Raw genomic sequence first — 15,568 nt, 5'->3', positions numbered from 1 at the left:
TCCTGTTTGAAAGGAAGTTGGTTTGATTTCAGCTGTAGAGGTTATGGAACATGATTGTGCAAAATGTTTTGCTGCAGTAGTCTGTGTGTCTGGTTTATGGCTGTACAGTGAGAAGGGTACAGAGCTCAGGTCCCCAGTGAACAATCAAAAAGATAAGATAGTCCTATTTTATTTTGATTAGGAATAATTGCTCCGAATTTCTTTAGAGAGCAGTAATTTATTTAATGAAGAATACTCTACTACTAAAACAGACACATACCCAGGGGGCTTAAGCTAATTGAATTTTCAGTGTAAGAATGGTCATACTAGGTCAAACCAAGGCTCTTGTAATCAATGCTCTGTCTCCAGCAGAGGTGTGTTTAGAGAGAAATAGAAAAGGACAGGACAGGTCCTCATTTACTGTCTCAAAGTACTCCAATACTGGAATAGCCTCCATTCACCTGTGACTCTGACTTCTTTACTTGACCCTTAGTGTCAGCACAAAGTGCTGTAGTTGGGGTCAGCTGAAAACATTGAACTGAGTTACTGCAGGAAATATACTGTGAACAGCTGCTTCCAGGTGTGTGACCAATAAGCAGTGCCTTTACCCTTCCTGTTCAAAAGAGGTCTAAAATAGCAGCATTATATTTAAAACAAGTTCTTCATGTATTAGTCAGTGTCTTTTGGGCTTGTCTCACTTGCCCAGCTCACTGGGCTTCTCTCCCCTTTGGTGAAGCCACTGTGGTGATGTGGAGCAGTGGGCAGATAGGCCTGGTGTCATCACTGGCAATTCTTGGGTTTTGGGCTCTATCTACATGATGTGTGATCATTTGTGCCCAGAACTCATGACCAAGAAGTGAAATTTACTAGTCAAAATAATTAATACTGAGAGATCACGTTTGGCTGTTTTATTTGCTCAGCTGCTTGTTAATTTAACATATATTTTGAAGAGAGGAAAGAGAGACTCCCAGCCTATCAGGGACCAAATCTTTTATTTGTGTTTGGTCAAGGAAATAATTTAATTTATTCTTTTCTTATTCGGGTACAAAATCTTAGCAAAGATTTTTGTACCCTTTAGATGAGAAAGATAGTAAGAGCTTTTCCATGTTAAGGTTGTTTTTTTTCTCAGTGCTGTTCATGTGCTGTGGCAGAGAGCATGCCATCGTTTAACCAGCTCCTTGGGCTTGCTGATCATCTCATTCCAGTGCTCCAGTTCTCTGCCACGTGTGTACATGAAAGGCCCAACTACTACTCGTCCCAGCAGAAGTGTTTCTGGGAAAAAAAGAAAGCAGTTAGTGATGAGCACCTGTGATGCTTCTCTGAAATTCTTGCCTAAATTAGAATATTACTTGGAGAAATACATGTTGATACCTTTTCTGAAATGTATTTTTTGAATTAAAATATTCCTCAAGGAAATAACTCTGGACTTCAGGTTCTGTCTCTTCTACCTGCTGAGGTTCAGCATTAAAAAAGGTATGGCAGTAAGTGGGTGTTTGGTCAATGCAGGCCCGTCCTTTTGCCTGCAGTTAAACATCTTCAAGGCACAAACATCTCATCTGTATCTGCCCTGCCCCTTTACCTCAGGTTTACTGGGGAACTGTGCCCTAATTTTGGGCGTCAGCAGCCTCTGTAGGATTCACATGATGCTCTGGCTTTGCAAAAAATAAATGCAGTTACTGAGACAGCTGGGAGCTGTAATATGTGTGTTGCCTCTGCCAAGGACCAGATTGTTTATTCATCCCTGGAATTTTCAGCTATGAATGGGGAAATTTATTGAGATCATATTTGCACTGCAGGGAAGATGTTTTTCTTGTGAGCAGTGGAAATACTGAATTCTGATTTTCTTCTGCAAGCAGAGCTCCTTAATGAATTCTCTGACAGTAAGAGGTGACCCCAAGCATCAGGTTTTCTGCCAGGGAATAGGGATGTTTGCTAATCTCTCTTTCTTCTTTCTCACTGCTGAGAGAATTAAAATCCCTATTCCTCTTTCAAATTTGCTTAGAAAGAGTGAACGGGCACACAGTTTTGCAGGCTTTGTGTTACACGCACAAGTGTTCACATAAGCTTGTTTTAATGGGATACTGGAATGAAACAAAGGCACAGCACCTTGTACTGGCATTGACTAGTCTACAGTGATTTTATTCATGTCTTCCATGAAATTGAGCCTCTGAAGTAGAGACATATGCTTAACTACAAATAAGTTTTTCTGCTTTTAAAGAGACAACCTTTGAAATACCCCAAAACTCTTACAAGTTTTATGATTATTGCTGAAAAGTAATTACTTCCTCTCAGGTTTAAACATGTCTCAAATATGTAAGAGATTTGACACCTTGACTGTAATAATTTATCTAACTTACTTTCTCCTTTGTTACTCTGGAGCACAGATAGACTCAGGCTTGCTGTATCCAGCTCTGTCTGATCTGCCTTGAAACTGAAGGTTTCATTGTACACAGGATTGGGAGTTCCCAGAAGAGCTGCTGTCTTTTTACTTTTGATGAATTTATTATGGTTCATTAGTGAGACTTTGACATACACACCTTGGAGAAAAAGAAATTAAACACTAAAAGACATCTTCAAGAAGCAGTTGGGAGATGGCTTAAGGAATTTCTTCCTTTTGGGAGTCAGTATCAAGTGTAACATCAGCTTGTGAAAGACTCATGGAACACACATGACAGCATGACATAAAACAGGGAGTACGCAGAGTACTGAGGGTGCAGTTTTGCAGTGCATTTCACAATTTAAGTGCTGTTAAAATAAGCAGCCATATTCTTACCCTGCATCCTTGATCTTATGTTTCTGTGCCTTCCCTTCATCTGATGGAGACTTTTTTTTGAAGGCTTAATTTGTTCAGTCAAAAAAAAACTTCATAGTGATGTGTGTATATACAGAACTAAACCTCTTTTCTTTTTAAATGGTAGGTGTATTTTGCATTTATATTGTTTCACTTCAAAGCCCTGCAAGAAATGACTACAGACTGAAATACAAGTTTGGTTCTTCATCCGTTTTTGCTTTTGAGTGTTAGATTTTAAACAGCCTTTTGAGGTAATCTATGAGACAAGGGATACATGAGTATGATATACCAGAAAAAGCCCTCTGCACTAAGGGAGAAAACTGTGACTCCATGCCATGGTCCCTTGAACAATAGCCAGGCTGTCCTAAACTGGGATTTTTTTCTCCCAATTCAGTTCCTCCCAGGACAGCTGTTCAGCATAAGCAGTTGTCCTGCAGCTGTTACCTCTGAGAATTTGACTGGAGGCAAGTGTTCAGGTCAATATCCCCTGAAATGCTGCCTTCTGTGGACTGGAGAGCAGCAAAAGGATGCTGCTCACTGTACAAAAACAGGAGAAAAAAGTTACCACGAATTGCCACAGGACAAACCTTTTATTATGAAACAAACCCCAAACACAGCAAAACTAAGCTATCAAAATCTAATTGACTCAGGGCAAAATATGGCTTGTTTCCACTCAAATCACCAGGACGTTTATTTGTTCCTGTCAGAGTCCCACAGCACAAGCCTGGGTGTACAGATGAGGAAGGAGCAAATTAAAACAGGAAGTTTGGAGCTGAGAGCAGGGAGGAAATCCCACTTACCAACAGCAGGGCTCTCCTCCTGGAGCTTTAATCCCCTCGCCCTCAGAACCACCACAGTGAGACGGCCCAGGTAGTCATTGTAGCTCAGGGAGAACTGGATATCACCGTGCTCTGAAGGAGGCTTTGGAAGCAGAACAACACCTGTCAAATACGTCTGAAAAACTCTCCCATCCAATCCTTTTTCATGCTAATGGTTTCTGTCATACTAAGGCATGTGAGTGAATTGTAATGGCTGTATTTATGCTGTTGTAACATTTGATGGAACCAATTAATCAGCCTTCCTAACCCTCAGAATTACTCTTTTCCAGAGGATATCTATTTCCTTGCCTCTTCTGCTCTTTTCTGCTCTAATTGAAAAGAGAAGCAAATAACAAAAGTTCTTGTGTAACGACCTCCTAATTCACGTGACTTTTTCTAAGCGTCTGGGTACTCCCTTTAGAACAGCTATGTGTCTGCGAGTTGGTAAGAAGGGAATTTCTATTCCAAATGTTTATGAAGTACTTTTGCATTTGAGGTACTTGGTAGAACATAATTCTACTTCAGCTATATCCTTTGAATACTTGTAAGATGACAGAAGTTCCACAGTGCCAAGCAGCCTGGTATCACATACCTCCAAGTTTTCTTTCTCCAGGTCTCTCCATATGACTAGTTTGTTGTCCTCAGTTAATGCTTCATTTTTTAGTGGGAATATAACTTGGCCTAAGAGATGATGCTTCTTCTGTTTATCAACACGATAAACCAAAAACTTTAGTGTCCTTTGGAGCAACATTTTACTAGAAACCTGTACAGAAAAATGAAGACTATTAATAATTATAAAATATCTGACACTTTTCTACTCTAGCATGTCTTCAAAGGAAATATTTTTCAAACTGTGTTAAGTGTAGGTAGAAATTTCCTTTAATTATTTGAAGTCTACTTTTAAAATTTGCCTCAAGTTTTAGCTATGCAGAAGTCAAGATCCAAGCTAAAATATGAGTTCATTTGAAAGCTATGAAGTTAGTTGGTGGTTTTATAGCTCATATGGATCTAGTGCTGTGTGATGCATTCACTTTCAGATTCAGATGTTTAGAATCTGTAAACATTTTTTCAGTTGCCTGAAACACAATTTTTTTTTGTTCTAAAGCTTTTGTCTTGTGATGTGTGCTGAAAGCGTGTTAGCATGGGATGGAAAGCTGAACAGTGCTGTACAAATAGCAGCCCAGACATACCTCCCAGGTTCTGCTGTCTAGCTTACTTCACAGCAAAGAAACTAAAAGCTGTGAAAGCATTTTGTCAGTATTGGCTCCTTCTGGACTTCTAGAACTGCTGGGCTGAACTGATCAGCTGTAGTTCAGAACTGGAGTTTTCGTAATTCCCAGGGCAAGTTCTGGAATCCTTAACCTTGGTACATAACAGAATTAAGATCAGTTTTGTAGCCCAGCATCTCCAGAAGCCCCAGTAAAAAATCCTGTCTCTGGTGGAAACAACTTCTATCTTGGTAGAAGCATTGTGAACATACAAACATGTACTGTAGTTTGACAAGTTAATATTTGCAAACAAAAATCTGCCTCTTCAAAAGAAAAAGTACCTGGAAAACAAAGTTTTCATCAAACTGTGGGTTAAGAGTTTTCCGTTTTGTTTTGGACTGCAGGTAGCTTCTTTCATCAGGCAGCAGGTAGATTTTCACAAATGGACTGCAGGAGTCAGCAGGAGGCTGCAGCTTTCTGAGTTTGATCAAGGAGACGAGGAGCCTTTCTGACTCTTGCTCGTATTCTATGGAGAACCAGAGGCGGCCAATGCTGCCATCAGGAAAATCTGTTTCGCTTTTGTCTTCAGGAAACTTGTACAGATCTGGGTTAATGGTCCCTACAACATAAGCTCCAGCTACAAGAAAAGGCAAAACAAGCACCCTCAGATTAGCCTCAAGAACCATTGCAGGCATTTTTATAACCACTGCTGGATTTGGGTAAATCAGATTACCCTCTTTATTAACAATTTTCTGTAATAATTTCATATTTTATTTCCTTTTCCATCAAATTTGGGGGAGTAATTGTAGGCTGCATCACTTTTCTTTCCCTTATTCCTGTGATTGTACCTGGTTAGCTCTAGCTATGTGTTGTTGCAGTGTGCAGCTGGTGACTGCTGTTTCTGGGGACAACAGACACTTCCTGGCCTTTACAAAATATGGGAGGAGAGATTGCTTTGTCTGCCAAATGTGTAAGGTACCACGGTACTGGGACCAAAATGACTACATTCTTGCCCAATTGTCATATATAAAATATATAAATACATAGAGCATTTAGGGCTTGTGCTGTGTAATGCTATCTCAGGTGTGCCCCCAAGGTATGTGCTTCATAATAATAAAGCCACCCTACCCTAAAAAATAGTCCCATTTTTGCAATGCCATACCCAAAGAATGAAATGATGACCGTGGCCCAGACTGAGGGGTCATGAAGGGGTCCCTGTCTTCCTGAACCTGTTCTTCATTCGTCAGGTGAATCCAGTCTCGCCCATGCAGTGTTGGTGGAATGATAAATGGAACACTTCTGGATCTGCTCAAGACAACAGCATCTTTTGACTCTTCTGGTTTAAATGTGGAAACCAAACTTGATAAGAGTAGTAAGTTTACTGTTCTTATGTCAGAATGTAATAATTCTACAGACATTTAAAAATAAAATCAAAAAGCAAATAAAATCAATTGCTTAATGCATAAAAAGACAGTGAGACACATTAGATCATAATTCTTCTGACAGATTCTTCTCTTTCCCCCTTTCTTTCCCCTTAGAATTTATCTTTCAAAGGAAAGGAAGAATTAACTGCAGCTGCTTGTTTTAGAGCCAAAACCTCTGCAATGATTAATTCTCTAAAAGAGTCTCCTTCCTGAAGTCCTATTGTTTTTGTTATTAGACTAGAAATGACTCTGGAACATAGGCTGGGTTTGTCTAACAGGTGTAGCTATCCATTCACCAATTACACTTGAATGTATTCTCTCTTTTAAATAAATCAGGAGTAATCATCACTTTCATAGTTAGATTATCCTTTTCCTAAAGGAACAAAAGAGAACATGACTGATGTTTTCATATAATTTAGGGATCTTCTTTATTTCTGTACATGCATATATTTGGATCACCTGCTCATTTGACATTTGACAAGTTGAAATAAATTACATAGCATATGCTTTAAAAACAAAATGAAAATATGTACCTTGTGCTTTTTCGTTGAATTTCAGAATTTGCCTGATCTTGGAAAATGGCATTTGCATTTGTTGTTTTGACAGGATTGATGAGCTTTTCGTAAGAAAAAAGGCGGCAATTTTTTTTCCAGAGCAGATATGCAGTAATTCCAAGGAGAACAAATAAAAGGATCCCTCCTATTATACCTCCAGCCACAGCAACTGCTTGCTCTGTTCAAACATAAAAGCACATAAAACATCATAGGAAGATCAAAGTTAAGTATATTTTGGGTGTAGACAGGAATATTAAAACTAACAAAAACCATTCAAAAATTCTTTTTAAATGAGACATTCAGCTCCCATGTGCATTTTTGTTTGGTTGCATGGTGCAGCACCTGAAGACACATGACAATGGCAGTGACAGATACAGTGTTCAGAAGCACTGGCAGTTACTGCAATGTGAGAGACTACAGACATGGAAAAACCCCAAATGCCAAAGAATTGTTCAGGCTCTTGTTTTAGCATTAGCATTTACCTTAGCATGGCAGAAGTGCTAGAGCTTGCATAATGGAAGAAAAAGAGAACCCAGGAGCACCTAATATGAAAGGTACCATTATTTTGGTTTGGTTTGTTCTTCCAACTATTAATCTATGTTGAATTGAATCTAGACCCTGGCACAAGGAACAAAGTAAAGCTGTGGGTTGTTTTCTTTCTAAGGATGCATGTGTTTCCTGATCTGTGAAGGCAAAGTTAAATATCCAGTAAACAGAGTTTCCTGAACTGTGAGTACTTAACATGCAACAAAATCGTGTATAATTACTGTGAACAAACCAAAACCCAAATAAAACTTAATAAATGTATTTAATATGAATATGAGAAATTCTGTTGTGATGATTTCTCGTTAGACCAAGGGTAGACAATTGATAATGGGCTCAGTTCATTGCTTTCACATTTTTGCTAAGAATGCTGGCATGATAGGCTGCAAAGATTATTTTGCTCTGTATGTAAACTCCTGAATGATCTTCCACTCTGCAGACATGGGAGACAGCTGAGGAGCAGCTGAGTACTGGGTGCTGACAGTTCTCAAGGTCTCCCCTGAAACTGAAGTAGTGAAGTGACCTGGCATTTCTTCACAACTGGTACTGAATTTTTTTTTGCTTTTCTCTGCTTTTAGGTAGAGATAACTGTGATTATGCTTTATTCCTTTTTATCTGTCTGTGCTTGCAGTTAGCTGTCTCTATACAATGGTACAAGTAAAATGAAGACAATACAAGCACAAAATAATCAGTCAACACTAGTGATAGTTTTGACTATCAAATAATAATAGTTTTGAATAATTCAAAATTATTTTCATTTAATTTAGTTTATTCATTGGAGCTATAAAGAGTCCAGAAGGTGAGATGCATGTACATATATTGCTGATTTTTTTCAGTGTTTCCCTGTTGCAGTAAGTGACATGAAATATCCTTCAGCTACAGAACACTTAAGTAATTACCTTGTGCTATGAAATGAACCTGGCCATAATGCCTCAAAAGCCTTAATCTGATCCTGACTCATTTTCCTGCATTTGGTGGAGTCACCGGAGCCAAGTTGGTTTTACAGCTCCCCTCCAGGTGTGTTGCCTTAGGCCTCTGCAGGAATTGGCTGTCTGCTTCCCTGAGTCACACAATCACTCCTGTCTCCCAGCACCACCATGGAGCAGCCACCCCGCTCCCGGCTGTACCACAGCAACAGCACTTTGCTGTCCTTGCAGCTGGTAGGTGAGCTGAGTGGGTTCCAGCATTCAGCCAGACTATTTAGTACAATCCTTATTCTGAGCAACAGGAAACAAGCACCTACTTGGTGTGGGTTAATATTCATACAGAGACAAGTCTGATGGTTCCATGTGAGTAAATTTGTTTTCCTTGATAAGAATGCACAGTATGAGGAAATGCATATGAGCATGGGAATTTTGTGTGTTTGTTCCTTTTAGTTTTGCAAGGCAGGCTCAAGTATATCTCCAGTCAGATTTTATTGCATCTCAGGAGGCTAGATGTAGAAAAACTGCTTCAGTTTAACATCCATGAACATAATAGAAATTAATGGTTTCTCTTATGTTGGTGCACTATAAACAACACTAATATCTATATAGCTGGTAGTTTTACTGTCTGATATAAGTATCTGAAAGGTTAACATTTCACGCAAGCTGTACAGGTCTTTGTTTAACTTTCCTCTTCATTCACAAGTCTTTGCTCTCAGCAGCAGTCCTGTGTTCCCCTATAGCCAGTTTGTCACTATTTACCATTAAGCACAGGAAGATGAGGTGTGCATTGATTTTGGAGTAAGAGAACGAGCTTCCAGTCTCTTAGTTAATGAGTTTGTATGTACTGAATTTGTTCACTGCAGAATGATAAGTATTCATGACACACCCATAGGCATTGACTCAAATTCTGGTTTTTTTTTAACTTTACTCAGCTGTAGATATAAGGTAAAGTTTCATTTCAGTAGTTACCTGTAATTTAATGAGAGTAAGGAGAATTTGTCTCACTTTTAGACCATCTTATCTGATTAGATCAGCAACAGAACCAGTGGCTTAGGGCACAATGTAGCACTAGTCACAAAATCGACCACTGAGATAAGTTGCATCCAGTGTATGCAGGGAGAAAATATGTATCTTTTAAAATAACTACCTATCATCATGAGAAATTGATATATTATATCCTGCTGTGGTACAGGATCATGGCAGAGGAGATGGAAGAGACCCATTGGACCACTTCATCCCCCTCCACCCGAGTCAGGGGACTGTCTCCTGCTAATAGGTACCAGGTTTATCCTAGCATAGAGCAGGCATCCTCTGTCTCCTCTGGGGTTGCATCCCTTTTTGCTTACTGTGTGCTTATATGCTTTTAATAAGCTTTACTTAAACTTTGCAGTAAGCCTTTTGGCTTACGAGCAAGTTTACGAGCAGCCCGTTCTCCACCACGAGTTTTAATCCCCATATAAAGACACACTCTAAGCCCATGTACAGTATAAATTAAATAACTGAGTGGGAGTGGAGGCAAGATTTCACATTTGCTGTGCCTGTCTCCAGCGCCGAGCTCTCCTCTGTCAGGAGCTCCGGGCGGTGCTGCCAGCCCTGCAGTTCCAGGCTGCCGCTTCCCTGGCGGGCTCCGGAGGGCGGCCGGGCAGGTGCGCAGGGACAGGTTTGAGCTGATGCTTTAGCGAGCCTTCCCCAGCGCCAGCGGGGCGGCGGCAGGTGCCCTGCGGGGGCTGCGGGAGGAGCCGGGCACCCCCTCTCTCCCTCCCTGCCTCCCTCCCTGCGCGCCCCGGCACTTACCGGGCATGGGTGCCGCTGCTCCTGCGGGCCCGGCGCGAGTGCCCGCCGCCGCCCCGGTGTCCGCGCCCGCAGCCCCTCCCCGGCCCGCCCCCGCGCCTCGCACACGGCAGAGCCTGGGAACAGCGCTTCAAAGAGAGGCATCTCTTGTGCAAGAAAAGCAAAGGCACCCGCTGGGGAAAGATTCCGCGCAGTCCCAGGCTCCCCGAGCCCGGCCAGGACAGACGTTGCCGATCTTCCGCGGAGGGAGGGCTGGAATCGGGCAGGAATGATGCTGACCATTGTGCTGCATAAATCCTGTCAGCCCTAAAAAGGCACCAGTGCGACACTGCCTGCGTGAGAGAACTCCAAAAGCTACCGCTACGCTCAGAAAAATTCTTTGATATTAGTAGCTTAATTCTGAATATTGGTGGGCAAGAACACGAATGTGTATGCATTTCTTTTATATCTTAAACAAAATATGTAAGCACAAAGGAACACATATCTCCTTAGACAATTGCAATTATAGCCCTTTCTATTTGTATTTATGAATGTAATGGTCTTTAATCTCCAAGTGTGTAATGGGTACAACCAACCAGATCTTAACCAGCCAAATTATTCACGCATAGTTCAGAAACAAAGTGTTTGTCGTCACTTCTTGTCTGCTAATGTTTCTTTCACAGCCATTATATGACAAGAACTATACCTTAAATTTAACAGCTGTTTGTATTACATGTTCTCTTCACAACTGTTGCATGTGTAGTGCGTAGTGTTGTTTAAGCTAATAGGCAAAGAAATGCAAAGTAATTAAAACCAGTAGGATCCTAATGAAATGTCCTCTGTTTCTGTAGAATCTTAGATTTCTTTTCATTCCATTTAAAATGTTCTGCTGTAAATGTAGCATGGTTAAGCTTTTTCTATTAATTGTTGAGTCCTCTGGAAGAAATAAAGTATTTAGATAATTTTTACCCAAAAAAGAAAAAGCTTCGTATATTTTAGTTTTATACTTGTAAGATAGTTAATTATTAAAGAAATATTGTACAGTCAATGCTTTTGCTACTCTTATTTCTCCATTCAATTAGTGCAAACACTGACGTAGAGTTTTTTTCTCAGCAGTTTTGCACTTGTCAGGATAATGTCTATAAGCATGTCTGAGGCAACCCAAAATTTTGAGTTGTGTGGCAAGACGACATCTGCCTGCTTTCTCTTGCAGTGTTCTTGCTTGAGCTCACTTTTGTGGCTGTGTGAGGAGTGCTGCGGTTGCTTTGAACACCTGATTGCTTTCCAGAGCACTGCTGACCAGTAAAGTGATCTGTGCCAGATGCACTGGCTCCCACACAAGCCCTGCTGCCTGTGTGGAGGTGTGGGAAGTTGGACACCTGGGCAGCGATACCCAGTAACCATCTGCTGATTCAGCTCCTGTTTCAGTGAGCCCGGGGATGGGGCAGCGTCACCTGGAGGGGCAGATCTCGCCCTCCCCAAGTTCCTGTGGAAGGAGTTAATGGCAAAGCTGTTGAGCAGGGAGCTTTAATTTTGATTCTCTGCTCTACTGTGAAGTTCCTGTTTCCAGTCTCTCTGTGCTGAGTTCTTGCAACAGCTGGAAATCAGAATAAATACAGGACATGAAACACAACTATACCCTCCTTTATCTCTGATTGCAGTCTCCTCCTTCTCTGTTTCTGGTGCATATTTTGTAACATACACATTTTTCAATGTCCCTATCCAGGGACATCTCACAGTCCAACCTTGAGCTTTAAAAGACCACTTAAAAAATCTGTCACAAAACAATTCTGCAAAGTGTCTTACCTTAAAAACAGTGATGTCACATTGCTCATTTCACACCTATCTAAGTAACAGCAAATAATTTATCATATATTCATGGAATTCCCACTAGACTGGATGAAATTCAACATATGTATTTTTAAAATTGGATATCTTTGAAAAAATCTGTGAATATTTGCTTGATATATAAACCCTTTATCCAATTCTGATTTACAATTAATTTGATTGCATGTAATTACTTAAAGCTGTTTATAGGAACATATCTTGATAAAGGATAGAAGAATATTTAAAGAAGATATAGCTGTAGGATCACAAGCATCAACAGGTCTTTAGAAAGGTAAGTAATTATAGCATCATTTTACACTAAAGTTTAACTCCTACTATAATTTATTAATAATCTTAAAGCTTCAACAGATCCTGTTCAATAAAAGGGTTTTAATTTATTTTTTTTAAATCCCATTTTGCAGCCATAGAATGATTTTCAAGTCCATCCATTTCAAGTGAAATATATTCAAGTTATTCTGCCTTCACACCCACTCCCTCGTGTTTGTGAATTTTGACTTTCATGTTGGTGGTACCTTCATCTGTAGTGGCATTTACAATGCAATTTTGACTTTCATGTTAGTGGTACCTTCATCTGCAATGGCATCTAGAAAGAGGTAAACTTTTTTTACTTTTTTTTTTCCCAATTAAATGTGAACTAATGTTATTGAGACCAGTGAATTATTCAGGAACAATAGATTGGGGTCTGCAGGGAGCATTGATGGGTACCCTGACTACAACAAATAGATTACATTGAAAAGTATAATTGCAAATGGCAGAAATAATGAGTACTTAGAATTTCTATAGTGCCTTTTATTTCCAGGCAACCATTGCCTGATTTCTATACCAGCATTAATTACTGGTAGTTAACCATCACAAACCTTTTTGAAATAATACTTATTGTTATCCTGATTTTATAGATTGTTTAATGACTGGAGTTCCTCCAGATCCACACTTGTGTAACTGAGATAAGAATTTCTCCCACAATCTCCTGTTGGCCTTGGTCTAACACCTAGTTCTTGGCTTTAGCAGGCTATGGATAATTGATAGTTTCAGAAAGGAATATGTGAAAGAAAGATCTACTCCCTCAGAAAATACCCTTGGATCTGTTCTGGGAGTCATTTGTTAGTTTCCTTTCCAAAGAAAAGAAGCGAACGGGAGAGGAAGTTCAGCCAGAAGGGAACCAGTCTTCCACAATTGTTTTCTTTCAGCTTGGCTGTTGATGGTAGTCACCATCAAGCAGACTGCAATCCAGAATAGCTCTCCCAGTAAAATTACAGGTGTGAAATGGGGATAGAGAGAGCAAGAAAAAAATCTTCAAAAGATGCCATGTTTGGTGCTTCCAAGTGGGCATGAGGAGAAAGACAGCAGAAGAAGAAAGGAGAGAGGGGGAAAGAGCATTAATCTAGCCATGGGGTTTGGATTCTTAGTTTGGCATTTCATCTTAACCCTGTAAAACTGACCCTGCAGCTAACCTTGACATTCTTCAGGGAGAAGCAGACAGAATGCTCTCACTGGATCTGAAAAATCTTCCACCATTCCATCAGTTTCCTCATAGCCCAGAGCTGCTCAACAGAGCCTTGGCCACATAAAAAATGTTACAGCTCGCACAGAGCTGTGCATGACAGATTTTTTTCCACGCTTTGATAGTCATGTTTTGCTGGGTATTAGAAATCCTTGACAAACACAAACATTTTAGTGCCTTCTTACAAAACTTTCTAGCACTGTTACAGAATACCTACTGATATGAAAGCATCTGTAGGTGAAGTCTGCATGCCAGCACTTCTACAGGATTTAGAATGCTTCTCTTTTTTTACCTTTTCCTTTTGCTTTTAGTAAGCTTTAGCTGTTGGTGTTGCCTAATAACAAAATTTGCACAGACTATAGCACCACCTCCTGTCCAAAGCTGGGCTGTGGTGCAAATAATAGAGCAAAGCAAAAAGTTCTTTAAAGGTGACTTTTTTTTGAACGTATGAAGTAAAATGGAAAAATGTGAACTTTTACTCCTTTCTCATGACTTTTCCTTCCTGTGTTTTATAATAGGAATTTCCAGTTTGCTTTTACTAGAATGTGTTCTTATGGTTGCAAGATTTTTTTGCCAATGTAAATTGCATTAAGAAAGTTAGCTGGCTGTTGATGTTTTAAGAAAATAAGAATACAAAATGTTCCTTTTAAAGTTATGTTATTAATAAACTCGAAGTTCAGAGATAATATGCACAAGTAGAGACTTTTGCAGGGAAAACTACTTGTGTAGCTTGCATGGTTTTAAAGATTTTTGGGGGCAATATCTGACTTTTTGTTCCAGTTTTGTACACTTCCCGGCCTTGATAAGAGTAGTCTAAACTTCATAACTTTGGCAGGGCCTTGCAAGATTATATGTATACACATGAAAAATGAACTGTTCACACAGCTGTAGTGAACAGAAGTTGCTCTGAGGCAAGGCTGGTGTTTATTTTAGACAGTTTTTCCTAAGCCTCACCCTCTCTGAGTGAGGGATAATGAATTTAGGTCAGACATTACGTGAATTAGACAAATGGGGAGGGATTGCTGAGCAGTCAGGTGAATCTGTAGACACTAATCCATCTTAAGATTTGCAGGGAAACACAAAATTGTATATGTGGTGTAGCAATTACACCATTTGTAATATAGCCCTAACTGGTACAGCCTAATGGGATGCAAACTTTTAACTGAGAGCAAAAGGTGATGTTTCTTTTTGGAAGCATTTACATCTGGAATCAGATACTGAAAACTGTAGGTCTGTTTCTTCCAACTTAAAGATGTTTCTGCAGGCATGTGCACCTGAAACTGCTCTCTGTATAGCAGCAACAGATTTATAGGTGTCATCCCATACATTTTTGTGTTTAAGTTGCTCAAAAGCCTGGGAAAGACTGTAGGGAGATCTTGAGGGTCAAAGATGTAAGGGAAAAAAAATTAAAATGCTGATTGTAGGAAAAAAAAAAGAGTAAACCTTTCATATAATTAAGTCATTATTTCATGTGGGTGAGCGATGCCTTTGTCTTTGCCCAGTGGCCAGGAGGTGGCCAGCGGGGGCCATCCTGGGGCTGTCCCTGCTGGATTTCCTTGGCAAGGGGCCCCGCAGGGCGGTGCTGGAACGTGACCGACCTCGCTGGGACACAGCTTCTGGCTCTGCCGGAGCAAAAGGTTCAGTGTGAGCAGGAATCCCCTGCGGCACCACCCCACGGGCAAAGGAACTCACTAGAAAGAGGCGCTCTGCCCATTCTTACACTGCTTTTGCAACAAGTAACGAGGAATGATCCATTTACAGAGTATTTACCTAGTACTGATAGTGTCCTGATAGTGTCCAGCATGCATCAAAAAGACATGATGATGTCTCCTAAATACCTCAATACCATGGGGTTTGGCTCCAAATACTTTTGATTCCAGTTGATATCAATCAGGTTTGGTCTATGTAGGAATCCTCAATACAAAGGGTTAGAAATTAAATCAGGTATAGGGTACTTAACGAGGGTCATGAGAGCAACATTGCAGCAGCTGTGTGAATTATTCCAGTGGCGACAAAAACCCCAAAAAACCCAGGCAGAACAACAACAACAACAACAATAACAAAAACAAACCAACAAACAACCCCCCCAAAACCAAAACAAACAAAAAAACCCACAAAAACAAAAACCCCAAACAAACAAAAAAAAAACCCCAAACAAACATAAAAACCCCACAACCCAAAAAGCTCAAAAAGGGTTGATCTGACT

General features: G+C 40.2%; 1 protein-coding gene across 2 annotated transcripts; it reads right to left on the bottom strand.

Annotated features, from left to right (window-relative positions):
- Window positions 1-872: 872 nt before the first annotated feature.
- Window positions 873-10,291, bottom strand: SYT15 (synaptotagmin 15). 2 transcript variants are annotated; one of them, XM_053949064.1, is made up of 8 exons: window positions 10,038-10,291; window positions 6,754-6,952; window positions 5,959-6,101; window positions 5,138-5,433; window positions 4,181-4,351; window positions 3,571-3,691; window positions 2,337-2,516; window positions 873-1,251 (listed from the first exon to the last, which is right to left on the bottom strand). In XM_053949064.1, exons 1-8 carry the CDS (start codon window positions 10,042-10,044, stop codon window positions 1,115-1,117), a joined length of 1,254 nt encoding a protein of 417 aa, XP_053805039.1. In that variant the 5' UTR covers window positions 10,045-10,291; the 3' UTR covers window positions 873-1,114. The 2 variants fall into 2 exon arrangements, with proteins under 2 accessions (XP_053805039.1, XP_053805040.1); XM_053949065.1 differs by lacking the exon at window positions 2,337-2,516.
- Window positions 10,292-15,568: the final 5,277 nt, after the last annotated feature.

Source organism: Vidua chalybeata, chromosome 8, assembly GCF_026979565.1.
Source record: "Vidua chalybeata isolate OUT-0048 chromosome 8, bVidCha1 merged haplotype, whole genome shotgun sequence".
In the NCBI taxonomy this organism is placed as follows: Eukaryota; Metazoa; Chordata; class Aves; order Passeriformes; family Viduidae; genus Vidua; species Vidua chalybeata.
Note: the sequence above shows the minus strand (reverse complement) of the source record. Positions and strands in the feature narration are given on the sequence as shown.

Coding starts and splice junctions, on each gene's coding strand:
- SYT15 (XM_053949064.1), bottom strand. Junction 6,102..6,753: donor ATTCAACGAAAAAGCACAAG/GTACATATTTTC, acceptor TGTCTTGAGCAG/ATCCAGAAGTGTTCCATTTA. Junction 2,517..3,570: donor GGAGGAGAGCCCTGCTGTTG/GTAAGTGGGATT, acceptor TTTTTCTCCAAG/GTGTGTATGTCAAAGTCTCA.